The sequence below is a fragment of the Oncorhynchus tshawytscha genome, linkage group LG13, assembly GCF_018296145.1.
Source record: "Oncorhynchus tshawytscha isolate Ot180627B linkage group LG13, Otsh_v2.0, whole genome shotgun sequence".
In the NCBI taxonomy this organism is placed as follows: Eukaryota; Metazoa; Chordata; class Actinopteri; order Salmoniformes; family Salmonidae; genus Oncorhynchus; species Oncorhynchus tshawytscha.
In genome coordinates, this window is record NC_056441.1 from 53,740,679 (window position 1) to 53,758,399 (window position 17,721).

Here is a 17,721-nt window from a genome sequence, read left to right on the forward strand (position 1 = left end):
ATTCTTTAGGTAACATTGATAAATAATATGTTTTATGAATTTTTATAGTATGCTTATGTGAGAAAAGTTACTTGGGCCCAGAGAGGGGAGAGGTCAGGTTAGTCTTATCTGTGAATATGTCTAACTATTCCTAAACCATGTGAAGGGATGGTGTGATTAATGGGGAACCAGTTAGGTGGCTCCACAATCTCTATGTGCCAGTCACTTCTCTCTGTAAGCTTGTCCAGGAGGGGTTGTATTTTTTTATGGGAGTATCTAGAAATTGACAATTGATATATACCATTAGATGAGGTAATGTCTTGGTACTATGTTGTACCAAGAACGAGATTAGAGCTTCGGTTTAGGAGACCAAACTGAATGATTATTCCAGTCATTCTTAGCATACGAAGTGGATGGTGGACATCCACAAATGAATACATATGAAACGGAGTATTACATACAAAACAATACAAAATGCTCTGAGACCAGGCTGAATTTAGAAGGATCTTCCTAGAAGGATCGGGTTAAACTGTGACAACCTGTTTTCATGTGTGGGATAGTGGTGCGCGGGTCAGCTGTTTGTTCACCCTCCCGAAATGGCTAATAACCTATTGGCAACCGCTACAGACGGTATCTAACTGAACATTCGCATTCTCTCAAGATGCTGAAAGAAAGAAAGAAATCATGTTTCTCCACTCCTGTTACCGAGTCAACATTTTGCCTACATTTGGTGTATCGTTAGACTGCAAGAAATGCTTAATTCTGCTGGAGTTAAATATCAAGGCCACAGTATGTGAGAGGTTATAGACCTACAGTCAGATTCAAAATGTCAGTTTCCATTTAACCCATCCTTAAGTAACCTTCTGTCTTATGTAACCATACCAAACGTAACATACTAATTTGCTAACTCATACAATGATGTCAATAGGAGATTTGGCTCTGGTGGCTAGATTTGTATTTTGATAATGTGTAGAGCGGTCCAACATCCAATTCCAGGAATATATCATTGTTCTACCTCCAGTGTTTTAACCAGGAAGACTTCGAAGTAGTCCTGGGGATTAGAGGTATCCAGGTTTTAAAGGCGACGATCTGCTTCCTCTCGTATGTAAGCTTTGTCCTTGTCTATGGCCTTAAACAGCTCATGGTGTTTTCCTGGAAAGCCCTCAACGATTCTGAGGGAAAGGTTGAAGAGGGACAGTATAGGAAACATGGGAAGGAAGGAAGGGGTGTTTGTTATATTACAACGGGTTGGTCTAATCTTGAGTGTTTACTCCACAAGTTATCACCGGCTAAATCTATGACGTTAAAAAGCCAATTCACTCTGTTCCTTCTGGCTGTGCAATCCACTCTCTCATAAGCCCAGCCAAGCAATTTATAAACTTGATCTCCACTATAAAAAGCATCTTGACATTATCTCACATTTCTTTTAGACTAACATTTAGTTTTAAACAGCAGAGATTTGTATAACTCTTGCAGCCTGTCTCTCCGACATTTGCCACAATTTCAATATTCAAATTCGATCTCCAGCTGTCCCATAATAATGAACATGTCAGGAGTCGTGACGAGACAGACAGGCAGGCACCGTTTTTCAGCCAGTCAAAATAATGAAACAGCTGGCATCATTTTATGGATATATACAAAGAAAATGTCAATTGATGAAAGGTCAAAAGAAATGAAGTGCAGCTAGTTTGCAGTCTTTACAGCTTCAGTTTCAAGGGATTGTGTTAGCTGTGTTGTTGGCTAGCTCCTCTGAACAAGTGCCCTGACGAGTGAGTACATTTTCTAAGCCAGGCGATATCACACCTCATTAGCTCATTGTTATGGATGTATCCAAATAAATGTCACTAGAAAACAGCTTAAACAAATACAAATGCTGAGACTTTGCTGTTATTCTGGATGCACTTTTTGACGTGACTGTAAATTAGCCGTAGTTGGCTAGCTAGCAAGCAAGAAATCAGGAACTATGCCAGCCAGTATGGCAATGAAACATTTAGAAGGAACGACTGGGTCGCCCGCGTCTCTAGCAACTGAACCGATTGAACGAACGACCAGCCGGCTTGGGTAGCAACCCTAGATTTGTGTCGGACTATATCTTGTGGAAGGATTAAATAGTATGAATAACTTCATCACAATAACTTCTTTAATGAAACTATGCCAATCATTATTTTAAACATGTTGGTAACCCGTTATATAAAAGTGATAATGCCCTCTAAGCCGGTGTTTGGAGGATATATTGGCACGGTTTGCAACACCGATGTCAATTTATCCTCCAAATGGTAACACACACGTTCTTTTGTCATTTTGGCAGGCAAGCTTATGACGCAATCAAGCCATGCTTTGGAAACAAGCATAAACATGCATGCACACACACACACACACATACACACACACAAACCAGAGCCTGGACTTGAACCCGATCGAACATCTCTGGAGAGACCTGAAAATAGCTGTGCAGTGACACTCCCCATCCAACCTGACAGAGCTTGAGAGGATCTGCAGAGAATAGGACAAACTCCTCAAATATAGGTGTGCCAAGCTTGAAGCGTCATACGAAGAAGACTTGAGGCTGTTATCGCTGCCAAAGGGGCTTCTCTTTACTGAGTAAAGGGTATGAATACTTAGGTAATGTGATAAATAGATTTGCAAAAATGTCTAAAAACCTGTTTTCACTTTGTCATTCTGGGTTATTGCGTGTAATCAATTTTAGAATGAGGCTGTTAAGTAAACATTTTCAGAAAAAGTGAAGGGGTTTGAATACTTTCCGAAAGTGTACACGGCCCAAGTCACTATTTTCATGAGTTAATTGATACATTTTTCTGGTAACCACTAACATTCCAGTAACAGCGTTCTCCTTCTGTGAAACAGATATTATATGTGGACATGGACATACTTATGTGTCTACACAAGTCTAATATGACAGATATATGTGAGCAGGTAATCTGAACACCAAGCTCACTTTTTAATGACAGGTCTGGACACACAAGTTATTGTTTGAATCTAGCTGAAGTGCGCAGTACTCTTTATTAGTTGAAGCAAAAGTTACAATCAAATGTTGTGTTACAATACATCAATCATGTTGAAAACAAAGGCAGAATAACATAGTGACCCCCACAGTGTACATAGTGTACAGTACCCCTACGTGCTTTGCATGTATAGATGTACAGTCCTAACCACGTAGCAACCTACAAAACAAGACCAATTTCAGTTGCTTACATTATAACACCTGAAACTTTTGGTCCTTTCACTATGTTTCAATAGAGAATTTAATATGAACCTATAGGCCTATTTTACAAGGGTACAAAGTAGGTGAGTGTGATATACAGCATAGAGATATGGTGACCAACATCTCTGAAGGCAATTCTTGAAACCTGACCAAAAACAAGCTTTAAAAGACATGAATGTAGACAGAAATTAGCTTTGAAATATCAACCCATACCTTAGAGATCCTACCTGAGGATAATAGCAAGATGCATACAACTCACTAACGCTTATATAGTTGTCGACAAGAAAAAAAGGTGGTAAATGTAAGGCTATGGTTACTGTAAATTGACAAGCAGCTGCCTGTGAAGCTGAGCCTGTGACCTCTCCACAGTAAAGTGGTCACTCCTCAGTCCTGAGTTTGATGTAGCAATCATAGGAACGTGGCATGCGGCCAAAGCTGGAGCACACTGGCTCGATGTTGATCTCCTCTGGAGGTTTGATGCCGGTGAAAGTGAAGCGCTGCAGGAGGGAGGTAAAGAAGAGAAAGAGCTCCACTCTGGCCAGAGCCTCTCCAGGACAAGCCCGCTTCCCTGAGGGAAAAGAGAAATGAGAGCGGTCATTGTCAGTCAGCTGAGCCTATAACTGAATTGAAGTTGACCAGAGGTTCTCAGGTTTCTTGTTAAGTTTTTTTTAAATGAGTGGGGAAATCCAGGCTAGGAAAGGCCCAATCATCTCATATATTTTAATGTTTTTTTTTGTGGATAGAATAGAGAGATACAGGAAAGTTATTAGGAGAGTGTGCTGATAAGCAGCGGGTCAGATTCAAACCAAACCCATGCTGGCAGCGGAACATAGTACCTCCAGAGAGGCAGCAGCTTACTGTCGAACGCAAGACCACCCCAGGCCACTAGGTTTATTTTTTTTAACTCACATAATCCACAAACTACATGGACCATGATCTTACCCACTCCAAAAGCAAAGAATCCATCATTTTTCTTAAAGACTCCATTTTCATCCAGGAAGTTCTCTGGGTCAAACTCATCTGGGTTTTTAAACCATTTGGGATCAGCAAGCACAGAGGACAGCAGAGGCAGGACCATGGTACCCTGAAAGAATGACAAAATAACACCCATCACTTGCTATGAAAACTGCATGTTGATCCGTAAAATGTAAATCATCTTTTTTAAACAACAGTTCCACCACGTCAAACAAGATACAATGTTCAATCTCACTCAGTGTTTGTACAGTTACACAATTGTGGTCACCTCTGGAATGTGGTAGTTGTAGAACTCTGTATCTCTGATCACTTTGTGGGGTACAGAGGTGGGACTGAGGTCCATGTATCGCTGGACTTCGTGAATGACAGCATCCGTGTAGGGCATTTTAACTCTGTCGTCAACCGTGGGCACTCTTGAGCCAATCACCTCATCTATCTCCTTCTGAACACTCTCTTAGGAAGATTTAAGTCACACTTTATAATACGTTGCACTGATACTATGTACGGATTGTTGTTGGAGTTATTACATGTCACATCGTAATAACACATTTTAAACAATTCATAGTCCAGAATTATACGTTTTTGGATAGCAGTGTTATCTAATAGATTTAGGATACTTGGTTGCAGGGTAGCCTAGTGGTTAGAGAGTTGGACTAGTAACCAGAAGGTTGCAAGTTCAAATCCCCGAGCTGACAAGGTACAAATCTGTCGTTCTGCCCTTGAACAGGCAGTTAACCCACTGTTCCTAGGCCGTCATTGAAAATAAAAATTTGTTTTTAACTGACTTGCCTAGTTAAATAAAGGTACATTTTTTAAAATTGATAAAGACTTGGGTAACAGGCTACCTTGAATGTGAGGGTACTTTATCATCATCAGAAATGATTGTCTTAGGGTGGATGATGTGGTTTCTGTTCCAGCAGCAAACAGGCTCCATGCAGTCATCACCATATTATCATTGTTGAACTCAGTGTTGGGATCATCTTTCTCCTAAGAGAAGAGAATAAGTCACCATCAGTTATGTAAGTAAACAGCGACATCTGGTGGCTAGTTGCCATCTCCACATACTTATTGCCACTAAATACGTTTGGAAATCAGAGATTGGCCTCTCACTTGTCTATTCACTCATGATAGCCAAACTCACATAAGTGGACATGGATAGTATCTTAATTCCAGCCACATTCCATATTTTCATAATGTGTAAGAGGTTCAACCTCCAATGTGAGGATCATGCTGTGTTTTCTACCTCCAGCATTTTAACCAGGAAGGCCTCGATGAAGTCCTGAGGTTCAGAGATGTTAAGGGTTTTAAGGCGGATTTCTGCTTGCCCTTGTATGTAAGCTTTGGCCTTGTTTACGATAGCAAACATCTCATGGTGATTGCCTGGAAAGCACCAAACGATTCTAGGGAACATGTTGTACATCTGAAAGAAAGGGGATGGAAGGGGAGGGGGTTTTGTTAGTGAAAACAATGGCTTGGTCAGCCCAAGACCATTTTGTGCAATTACTGTGATAGACCTTCAGTTTAGCAGGGCGTTGAGAGCAATGGAAGATTCTATGAAAAGAGATGAGCTGAAAAGTTACTGTACCGCTCCAATAGGGCTGCTGAGTACATGGAAGTAGGCATCAACAGCCTTTTGGATGAGCTGAAACATTGGGTCGTCATTTTCAAACCTGTGCCCAAAGACTATGGAGCAGATCACATTGCCAACACAATTGCAAAGCAATTCTTTGGGATTGACAACTGAATCTAGATTAGAGAAGGAAGGCAAGAACACACAGATACTTTTAAAATACTTGATTGGTTATCCATATATAATATTGTGATGGTGAAACTTTTAGAAATAGCTGTGAGAAGCAACAACTACGTTTGAATTAAACACTCAATTTTCCATGTATTTTAATGTAAAATGGTACCATTTCAATGAAATGTTTAGTATTAAAATCTTGCTGAAGATAATACTGAGAATAACCTACCTCTATATTCACCGAAGGCTTTCACCAGCATCTTAGCCTCTTCTTGGACACGTTCTTCGATGCTCCTGCGCCCCATCCCAAAGGTTTTAAGGGTCATTAGCGAGAACCTGCGAAGATCTTTTGATCTCTTCCCACTGCTCACCAACACCCCTACAGTAAACAGTATGACAGAAGCACAAAGAGGAAGAATTAGAATAGCATAACATAAACCTAATGTAATGTTTGTTTTTTTGACTGTGTCAAGGACAATGACACCCACCCACCCACTCCCATTTAAAAAATACACTGCTCCAAAAAATAAAGGGAACACTTAAACAACACAATGTAACTCCCAAGTCAATCACACTTCTGTGAAATCAAACTGTCCACTTAGGAAGCAACACTGATTGACAATACATTTCACATGCTGTTGTGCAAATGGAATAGACAACAGGTGGAAATTATAGGCATTTAGCAAGACACCCCCAATAAAGGAGTGGTTCTGCAAGTGACCAGACCACTTCTCAGTTCCTATGCTTCCTGGCTGATGTTTTGGTCACTTTTGAATGCTGGCGGTGCTTTCACTCTAGTGGTAGCATGAGACGGAGTCTACAACCCACACAAGTGGCTCGGGTAGTGCAGCTCATCCAGGATGGCACATCAATGCGAGCTGTGGCAAGAAGGTTTGCTGTGTCTGTCAGCGTAGTGTCCAGAGCAGGGAGGCGCTACCAGGAGACAGGCCAGTACATCAGGAGACGTGGAGGAGGCCGTAGGAGGGCAACAACACAGCAGCAGGACCGCTACCTCCGCCTTTGTGCAAGGAGGAGCAGGAGGAGCACTGCCAGAGCCCTGCAAAATGACCTCCAGCAGGCCACAAATGTGCATGTATCTGCTCAAACGGTCAGAAACAGACTCCATGAGGGTGGTATGAGGGTCCGACGTCCACAGGTGGGGTTTGTGCTTACAGCCCAACACCGTGCAGGACGTTTGGCATTTGCAAGAGAACACCAAGATTGGCAAATTCGCCACCGGCGACCTGTGCTCTTCACAGATGAAACCAGGTTCACACTGAGCACGTGACAGACGTGAAAAGTCTGGAGATGCCATGGAGAACGTTCTGCTGCCTGCAACATCCTCCAGCATGACTGGTTTGGCGGTGGGTCAGTCATGGTGTTGGGTGGCATTCTTTGGCGGGCCGCACAGCCCTCCATGAGCTCGCCAGAGGTAGCCTGACTGCCATTAGGTACCGAGATGAAATCCTCAGACCCCTTGTGAGACCATATGCTGGTGCAGTTGGCCCTGGGTTCCTCCTAATGCAAGACAATGCTAGACCTCATGTGGCTGGAGTGTGTCAGTAGTTCCTGCAAGAGGAAGGCATTGATACTATGGACTGGCCCGCCCATTCCCCAGACCTGAATCCAATTGAGCACATCTGGGACATCATGTCTCGCTCCATCCACCAACAGACTGCACCACAGACTGTCCAGGAGTTGGCGGATGCTTTAGTCCAGGTCTGGGAGGAGATCCCTCAGGAGACCATCCGCCACCTCATCAGGAGCATGCCCAGGCGTTGTAGGGAGGTCATACAGGCATGTGGAGGCCACACACACTACTGAGCCTCATTTTGACTTGTTTTAAGGACATTACATCAAAGTTGGATCAGCCTGTAGTGTGGTTTTCCACTTTAATTTTGAGTGTGACTCCAAATCCAGACCTCCATGGGTTGATAAATTTGATTTTGTGTGATTTTGTTGTCAGCACATTCAACGATGTAAAGAAAAAAGTATATAATAAGAATATTTCATTCATTCAGATCTAGGATGTGTTATTTTAGTGTTCCCTTTATTTTTTTGAGCAGTGTATATATAAATCACCCACCATATCCTTTAGAGACTGTCATGATCACGGGGTAGTTGGCTCTGCCGCTGAACTCTTCTCCTTGTGTGACAAAAGCATCCTTGATAGCCTGAAAGCCAGAGATCACCACTACAGGTTTGGAGCCCAGCCATACAGTAAACACTGAGCCATACTTCTTACTGAGCTGAGGAGAGAACAACCACAAGATTATAGTTAGGGAACCAGGACAGTGATGTCTCAGATCCCAGGTTTATATGGAGCACAGCTGACAGTGAAATGATTGTGGCCTTGCTATTCCTTTGGATAAGTGATGGAGAGACCCAAGAGAGCAAGAAATGCAGTGGCAAATTGATAGTGTACATTATACTCACTTAGATATAGAAAATGTGTCAAAATAAGTGTATTTATAGCATGTCATTTTATGTTCCCAACAGTAGCGGTGTGTGGGTAAAATCACTGAGGAAGTCGAGCCCCCCCAATCCATATTACAACCTGTGTTGTGATAATTGAATTGTTTGCTCCATAACCTGTAAATTAATATGCCTTGCGATATATAGGCCTAAAGGTCGAGCCAATAAGAAGATCATTCAACCACACCTGTAAGTGAGGACTTGGTGGACTGTATATTCTGTAGGTTAGGTTTACTTTATGTGTTCGCTCCCTTGTGCTGGTTGTAACATCCACAGTTATTTAGATTGCTTATGTTTATAAGAACTGTGTCACGCCCTGGTCTTAGTATTTTGTGTTTTCTTTATTATTTTGGTCAGGCCAGGGTGTGACATGGGTTATTTGTGTGGTGTGTTTTGTCTTGGGGTTTTTGTAGGTTATTGTGGTGTAGTATAGTTGTATAGATAAGTCTATGGTTGCTTAGAGTGGTTCTCAGAGGCAGGTGTTTATCGTTGTCTCTGATTGGGAACCATATTTAGGCAGCCATATTATTTGAGTGTTTCGTGGGTGATTGTTCCTGTCTCTGTGTTTGTTTGCACCAGATAGGGCTGTTTAGGTTTTTCACGTTACGTTTAGTGTTTTTGTATTGTTCGTCATTATCTTCATTAAAGATGTATGAAGATAACAACGCTGCATTTTGGTCCTCCTCTCTTTCACCGGATAAAAACCTTAACAGAATCACCCACCACAACAGGACCAAGCGGCGTGGTGACAGGCAGCGGCAGCAGGAGCAACGAAGTCTGGATTATACGACATGGGAGGAAATAGACAGGTGGGCGGTCGACCCAGGGAGAATGCCGGAGCCCGCCTGGGATTCGCTGGAGCAGTGTGAGGAAGGTTATAGGAGAATGGAGTTGGAGAGACGAACACGGCGGCGCGGATGGATGCCCGAGAGTCAGCCCCAAAAATGTATTGGGGGGGGCACAGGGAGAGTGTGGCAGAGTCAGGAGTCAGACCTGAGCCAACTCCCCCTGTTTATCGTAAGGAGCCAATGAGGAAACCAGAACCAGAGCCGGTGTTGGAGGTGAGTGAAGCAGAGACTGTGAAGGAGTTCATGGGGAAATTGGAGGAGAGAGTTATGAGGGAGTTGCTGTTTTGGTGCATGAGGCACGGAATTCGCCCGACGGAGTGTGTCGGGGATTTGATGGCACCTGGGTCAGCTCTCCATACTCGTCCTGAGGTGCGTGCTAGTCGGCTGGTGAAGATTGTGCCAGCCTCACGCACCAGGCCTCCTGTGCACCTCCCTAGCCTTGCACGTCCTGTGCCAGCTCAGCGCTACAGTGCGCCTAGCAGTGCTAACCGTGGCGGGTGTGGTACTGATCAGGCACGGTGTTATGCGGTGGAACGCACGGTGTCCCCAGTACGCGTGCTTAGCCCGGTACACTACATCTTAGCTCCTCACATCTGCCCGGGCTAGGGTGAAGATCCAGCCAGGGCGGTTGGTGCCAGCCCTGCTCTCAAGATCTCCAGTACGCCTTCACGGTCCGGTCCATCCTGTGCCACCTCCACACATCAGCCCTCCGGTGGCAGCTCCCCGCACCAGGCTTCCTGTGCGTGTCCTCGGCCCAGTACCACCAGTGCCAGCACCACACATAAGGCCTACAGTGCGCCTCGCCTGTCCAGCGCTGCCAGAGCCTTCCTCCTCTACAGCGCTGTCGGAGCCTTCCTCCTCTCCAGCGCTGCCGGAGTCTCCCGCCTGGATCTGCCAGAGCCGCCAGTCAGCCAGGATCTGCCAGAGCCGCCATTCTGCCAGGATCCGCCAGAGCCGCCATTCTGCCAGGATCCGCCAGAGCCGCCATTCTGCCAGGATCCGCCAGAGCCGCCATTCTGCCAGGATCCGCCAGAGCCGCCATTCAGCCAGGATCCGCCAGAGCCGCCATTCAGCCAGGATCCGCGGGTTGCCGTTCCTAGGAAGAGACTAAAGCGGACAAAGACTATGGTGGAGTGGGGTCCACGTCCTGCGCCAGAGCCGCCACCGTGGACAGACGCCCACCCAGACCCTCCGCACTTTTTGGGGGCGGGGGTACTGTCATGCCCTGGCCTTAGTTATCTTTGTTTTCTTTATTATTTTGGTTAGGTCAGGGTGCGACATGGGTTTAGGGGTTTTGTAAGTTTATGGGGCTGTTTCCGTTCAAGGTAATTGTATGTCTATGGTTGCCTAGATCGGTTCTCAATTAGAGGCAGCTGTCTATCGTTGTCTCTGATTGGGAACCATATTTAGGCAGCCATATTCTTTAGTTGTTTTGTGGGTGATTGTTTCCTGTGTCTGTGCCACACGGGACTTTTTCGTTGCCAGTTCACTTTGTTATTTTGTATATGTGTTCATGTTAAGTTTTTCACATTAAAAACCATCAACACTTACCACGCCGTGTATTGGTCCGATCCTTGTTACACCTCTTCAGAGGAAGAGGAGGAAATCTGCCGTGACACTCGCCCTCCATTTGGCAAATCTGACCATAATTCTATCCTCCTGATTCCTGCTTACAAGCTAAAATGAAAGCTGGAAGCACCAGTGACTCACTAGAGGGTTGTGCGTACGGCCCAGTACATCACCGGCGCCAAGCTTCCTGCCATCCAGGACCTCTATACCAGACGGTGTCAGAGGAAGGCCCTCTGTCCAAGACTCCAGCCACCCTAGTCAAAGACTGTTCTCTCCGCTACCGCACGGCAAACGGTACCGGAGCGCCAAGGCTAGGTCCAAGAGGCTTCTAAACAGCTTCAACCCCCAAGCCATAAGACTCCTGAATAGCTAATCAAATGGCCACCCAGACTATTTGCATTGCCCCCCCCCGCCCCCCCACCCTCGTCTACACTGCTGCTACTCTGTTATTATCTATGCATAGTCACTTTAATAACGCTACCTACATGTACATATTACCTCAATTACCTCGACACCGGTGACCCTGCACATTGACTCTGTACCGGTACCCACTGTATATAGCCCCACTATTGTTATTTACTGCTGCTCTTTAACCCCTGTATATAGCCCTTGTCACGTTCTGACCATAGTTCTTTTGTGTTTTCTTTGTTTTAGTGTTGGTCAGGATGTGAGCTGAGTGGGCATTCTATGTTGTGTGTCTAGTTTTCCCATTTCTATGTTTGGCCTTATATGGTTCTCCATCAGAGGCAGGTGTTAGTCATTGTCTCTGATTGGGAACCATATTTAGGTAGCCTGTTTTGTGTTGGGTTTTGTGGGTGGTTGTCTTCTGTCTTTGTGTCTATGCACCAGATAGGACTGTTTTCCTTTTTTCACATTTGTTGTTTTAGTATTTTGTAGTATTCACGTTTATGGTCTTTATTAAACATGTTGAACTCTAATCTAACCACGCTGCGCTTTGGTCCGATCCTTCGTCTACATAAGAAAACCGTTACAGCCCTGCTATTGTTATATACTGCTGCTCTTTAATTATTTGTTATTCTTATCTTACTTTTGGGGGGTATTTTCTTGAAACTGCATTGTTGGTTAAGGGCTTGTAAGCATTTCAATGTAAGGTCTACTACACCTGTTTTATTTGGCGCAGGTGACAAATTCAATTTTATTTGAGATGGCTTCCTTTATCACGCAGGTCGCCAGCCTACGTAAGAAACTGGGAGAAACGCACAGTGGAATGTTTACCTTTTCTACGCTGGTGGCTGGAAGGGGTTCGCACTTGTTTGATGCATCTCCGCCTTGTCGTTTGTCATTATCCGACTGACCGGAGTTTGTTCACCAGGAAGTTATCTCCTGCCTCTCCTCCCCCATCTGATAGCGGAGTCGAAGGAGCACAGCAAGAGGAGCATGACAATCAACGATGCTCGCATGTTACGAGCCGTGAAAGCTGCCTCCCGCAAAGAGATGGAAATTGATTATATCGTAGTCCATGTGGGATTTAAATGACATTATGAAGGGCAGCTCTGAATAATTGAAACTGGATTTTAAAGAGCTGATTGACTCTCTGCTAGACACTAATAAAAAGACCCATCATATGTTCCCTCTCTGGACCATGACGTTGAGCGCTTTAGCAGGATTCTCGCTCTTCACAACTTGCTACGTGATTATTGCAGCTCAATTGGTGTAACGTTTGTTGACAATTTTGATACCTTTTGGAGACAAAACACGTTTTATAAAGAGGATGTGATCCACCCGATGCATTTGGGTTCATGGATCCTTTCACAGCATTATAAGGTTGCGTTGAGACAACGATTTATCGATGACCCAAGCCCAGCTCAGTTAATCCCTACCATTGTGTTGCTAAATCGTCATAATGCTTTATGAAATGTACATTATACCAGGGACGTTGGTAGACACAATGAAAGTAACCTAATGTATGTCCCTCTAATTGCCATGAATACCTCCTACAACTATTGTATGCAGCAATCATGTGCCTATTGAATGTATGTATGCTGTTGGCACTGAGGCGGTGTACCCTAGTAGGAAGTCCACTGTGTGCAGCTCACCCTGCACTAATATAAATAACATGAGAATATCTACTTCTGCTAAACTTCCCAGTAAAGCAATGAAAACAAGCACGCATCCAGAAAAGTGCTCAAAATAGCCCACGTGAACATATGTAGCTTAAGAAACAAAGTTAATGAAATTAATAACTTGCTAGTAACAGATGACATTCATATTTTGACTAACTCTGAAACCTACTTGGATAATACCTTTGATACAGTGGTAGCAATACAAGGTTTTAACATTTACAGACCAGACAAATGCGAGTGGTGAAGGTGTTGCTGATTATATTCAGAACCACATTCCTGTAAAGATTAAAGAGGATCTCATGTTAAATACTGTTGAAGGAATATGGCTACAGGTTCATCTGCCTCACCTCATCCTTGTGAGACGCTGCTATAGACCACCAAGTGCTAACAGTCAGTATCTGGATAACATTTGTGAAATGCAAGTGATATGAACAGAGGTATATTTTCTGGGTGATTTAAATATTGACTGGCTTTCATCGAGCTGCGCACTGGTTCAGGTTATCAATCAACATACCAGGGTAGTTACAAACAGCACAGGAATTAAATCAACATGTATTGACCAAATCATGACTAATGCTGCAAAAATAGGCTTGAAAGCCGTATCTAGATCCATCGGATGTAGTGATCACAATATCGTAGCCATATCTAGGAAGATCAACGTTCCAAAGGCTGGGCCTAATATAGTGTATAAGAGGTCACATAAAAAGTTGTAGTGATCCCTATGTTGATGTAAAGAATATTTGTCTGTCCGTGGTGTGTAATGAGGAGCAAACAGAAGCCTCACTTGACCAAAAATCAAAAATTTGGACTCATCAACTCTAATTAACTTATCCTCTGCAGCAGAGGTAACTCTGGGTCTTCCTTTCCAGCGGTGGTCCTCATGAGAGACAGTTTCATCAGAGCGCTTGATGGTTTTTGCGACTGCACTTGAAGAAACTTTCAATGTTTTCGGAATGACTGATCTTCGTCTCTTAAAGTAATGATGGACTGTCATTTCTCTTGCTTATTTGAGCTGCTCTTGCCATAATATGGATTTTTACCAAATAGGGCTATATTCTGTGTACCACCCCTACCTTGTCACAACTGATTGGCTCAAATACATTAATTAAGAAGGAAAGAAATTCCACAAATGAACTTTAAACAAGGCACACCTGTTAACTGAAATGCATTCCAGGTGACAACCTCATGAAGCTGGTTGAGAGACTGCCAATATTGTGCAAAGCTGTCATCAAGGCAAAGTGAGGCTTCTTTGAAGAATCTCATATAAAACATATTTAGTTTTGTTTTACACTTTTTTGTTGACTACATGATTCCGTGTGTTATTTCATAGTTTTGGTTTCTTCTATTATTTATCAATGTAGAAAATAGTAAAAAAGAAAATAAACCCCTGGAATGAGTAGGTGTGTCCAAACTTTTAACTGGTACTGTATATCTGAATTATGGAAGACAAGCATCATCATTTTGAATTCCGCAAAGTGAGGTTGGAACAATGTCATACTCATTTGGACCAGACAGCATCAGACAGATGGCCTACAACTAGAGAGACAGAGGGGCGTTGTTTCGCTCGCTCAGTGCTTTCTCCTGTGAGATGCGTTCAGCCTCTTGCGAATTGAAGGGAAATTATGAAAACACAGAGACGAACAATTTAAAACAAAATAAATGTGTCAACAATTTTGGGAAGCCTGGCATCCATTAATACACGCCACTGGTTCCCAAATATATTTTACAGAAGCACCTTTTCCACAGTAATATATCAACCAGGATGTGTCTGTGTCTACTCTGTTTGACATGTTGGCATTGGAGGCCTCAGAGATAGAAATGATTTGCTTAGAAGGCAGTCTGTACCTGATGGTTAACAAGTAAATAATGACCAAGGTTTTGGCAACCACAAATCTGTTCAACCAAAAGTTAATCTACAATATCATGTATAATATCACATTATACAAAAGTCCAAATTTGGCAAGGTGTGACGTTAATTGTTAGTTTGTACTTCATTTTCATCACTGCATTTTACAGTAGTAGTAGTAAAAGCACAAAGGCTGTGGGTTTGAGCATGCAAACCAACACATGCACATACAGTACCAGTCAAAAATTGACACCTACTCATTCAAGGGTTTTTCTTTATTTGTATTATTTTCTACATTGTAGAATAATAGTGAAGACATCAAAACTATGAAATAACACATATGGAATCATGTGGTAACCAAAAAAGTGTTCAATCCAAATATATATTTTAGATTTTTCAAAGTAGCCACCATTTGCCTTGATGACAGCTTTGCACACTCTTGGCATTCTCTAGACAGCTTTATGAGATAGTCACCTGGAATGCATTTCAATTAACAGGTGTGCCTTCTTAAAAGATAAGAAGGAAAGAAATTCTACAAATGAATTAGTTTGAGCCAATCAGTTCTATTGTGACAAGATAGGGGTTGTATACAGAAGATAACCCTATTTGGTAAAAGACCTAGTCCATATTATGGCAAGATCAACTCAAATAATCAAAGAGAAACGACAGTCCATCATTACTTTGAGACATGAAGGTCAGTCAAAACGGAAAAAATGTCACAACACAACTGATTGGTTCAAACGCATTAAGAAGAAAGAAGTTCCACAAATTAATTCATGTAATCGATATATATATATACACTTTTTCAGTTCTCAAATACATGCATGTCGTATACTTTGAATGAATATTGAACCAAGAAGGGCAATTCAATAAAAATGTACAGAAGGCTGGTAACTAAGCAGTCACATGAAAATACTGAACTGCTTTGTTGCTACAGTAACCAACACAGAAAATAATGTAAAACAATAATAATCTAGCCTACATTTAGCTTGTATTAGTGCAAATAATCTATTTTTGCCAAGTTCTGTGGAAAAGTAATTAAATGGATATCCCATTCTACACCTGATTCTGCATCTTTGACCTAACCTTGCCCACTGATCTAGCTCAAGTATTTGACTGACCTGCATGTAGAGCTTGTATGGCGCTTTCACATCCATTCGTAACAAGTTACCAAGCAGAGGAATCGGTGCAGGACCAGGAGGCAAACGTGAGTTGTTTTGTTTGCCTCGATTCATCCACAATAAAATAATAACGACAAATCCGATTATAATAGACACAAAGTTTGTGTGCAAAATATGAAGTACATCCATCTTCAGTAGAGTCGAGGACATTGATCGCCTACGGAGTTAACAGAAAATCTGATATCGGAAAGCTTTATGCTGTACCGGGTCAGAGCCTTCTACTGCAAAAAGTGGATAGAAGTTGAAGTTGTGCAATAGTTTGCACAGTTCTGAGTTTCATCAGTGATGATCCATTATATTGACAAGAAAGCCGAGTGACCGCGTTAATATTGTGCAGTGTTGCCAACTCCTCAGTAAGGAAAGTAGCTATTGGCTGTCCTAAAAGTCTCTAGTTAAGTCGCTAAATTACATCATTACCTAATTTGCATAATTGCCCATGTGCATGTAATTGTGATGGACGCTGTCGGAGAGAGGAATAACATCGTGGGAGAGACAGAAAGTGAGTAAAAAACACCCTAAATATGTTTAGAACTACAAATGAACTTTCTATCGAATCTTGTTTTTTTTAATGCAACTATTCCAACCCTCCTACTTTATCCGGGCTTGGGACCAGCAAAAGTGACCCAAAAGAGACACTCTGGCGGAGTTACATCGTTTTTCATTTTTTATTTAATTTAGTTTGGTTTTTAACCTTATGGTCCACTTAGGAGCCTACAACAAGTCACAGTAAAACATGAACATTTTTAACCATAACATTTGTTACATTTTGTTTGTATAAAATCTACATTAACAATCTAAATGGACCAAAAAGAGACAATAGAAAAAACTGTCAATGGCAATGTGAGAAAATTATGGCAACTATTCTGGCCCTAATTCAGGTTAGCTGCTCTGACTGCAGCTGGGAGGGACTGCTGCGCGAGGACTGGGCCGCTTGTGAGTACTGTGGACGGGCTGGGGCCCATGGCAGCATCCTGTCACGCCCTGGCCATAGAGAGGCTTTTATTCTCTATTTTGGTTGGACCAGGGTGTGACTAGGGTGGGCATTCTATGTTTCTTTTTTCTATGTTTTTGTATTTCTTTGTTTTTGGCCGGGTATGGTTCTCAATCAGGGACAGCTGTCTATTGTTGTCTCTGATTGAGAACCATACTTAGGTAGCTCTTGCCCACATGGGTTTTGTTGGTAGGTGTTTTCTGTTGAGTGTTTGTATCTGCACCAGACAGAACTTTTTCGGTTTCGTTCGTTCACTTTGTTGTTTTTTGTATTTTCAGTGATCTATTCCTATTAAACCATATGAACACGTACCACGCTGCACCTTGGTCCTCACCTTCTTCCACCAACGGCCATTACTCACCCGCTGCTCGTTGAGAAGAGTAAGAACAATACGTGCTTTCACATCAGTCTCCAATAACACCAGAAACAAAATTGCGAGATTTGTCGCTTGTCGCTTTTTTGAAAATGTGTCACTAGAGGGGTCTTAATACTCCCTAAATATAGCAACAACGTCGCTAAGTTGGCAACACTGATATTGGGGGCGTTATATTAAGATGGATGGACCGGTTTGAACCTGGCAATGACCCGGCATGTCATGGAGCGAAAGTGGGGAGGGAGGAGCACCTTTCTCAAATCAAATCAAATCAAATTTTTATTTGTCACATACACATGGTTAGCAGATGTTAATGCGAGTGTAGCGAAATGCTTGTGCTTCTAGTTCCGACAATGCAGTAATAACGAACAAGTAATCTAACTAACAATTCCCCCAAAAAACTACTGTCTTATACACAGTGTAAGGGGATAAA

General features: G+C 42.8%; 1 protein-coding gene across 2 annotated transcripts; it reads right to left on the bottom strand.

The window, feature by feature from the left end:
• Nucleotides 1-2,963: 2,963 nt before the first annotated feature.
• Nucleotides 2,964-16,234, bottom strand: LOC112265134 (cytochrome P450 2M1). Of its 2 annotated transcripts, none has more exons than XM_042295920.1 (9): nucleotides 15,865-16,234; nucleotides 8,008-8,170; nucleotides 6,151-6,300; nucleotides 5,763-5,923; nucleotides 5,421-5,597; nucleotides 5,023-5,164; nucleotides 4,446-4,630; nucleotides 4,145-4,286; nucleotides 2,964-3,770 (listed from the first exon to the last, which is right to left on the bottom strand). In XM_042295920.1, exons 1-9 carry the CDS (start codon nucleotides 16,072-16,074, stop codon nucleotides 3,580-3,582), a joined length of 1,521 nt encoding a protein of 506 aa, XP_042151854.1. In that variant the 5' UTR covers nucleotides 16,075-16,234; the 3' UTR covers nucleotides 2,964-3,579. The 2 variants fall into 2 exon arrangements, with proteins under 2 accessions (XP_042151854.1, XP_042151855.1); XM_042295921.1 differs by having other exon boundaries at nucleotides 8,008-8,095; nucleotides 15,865-16,233.
• Between the last annotated feature and the right edge of the window lie 1,487 nt (nucleotides 16,235-17,721).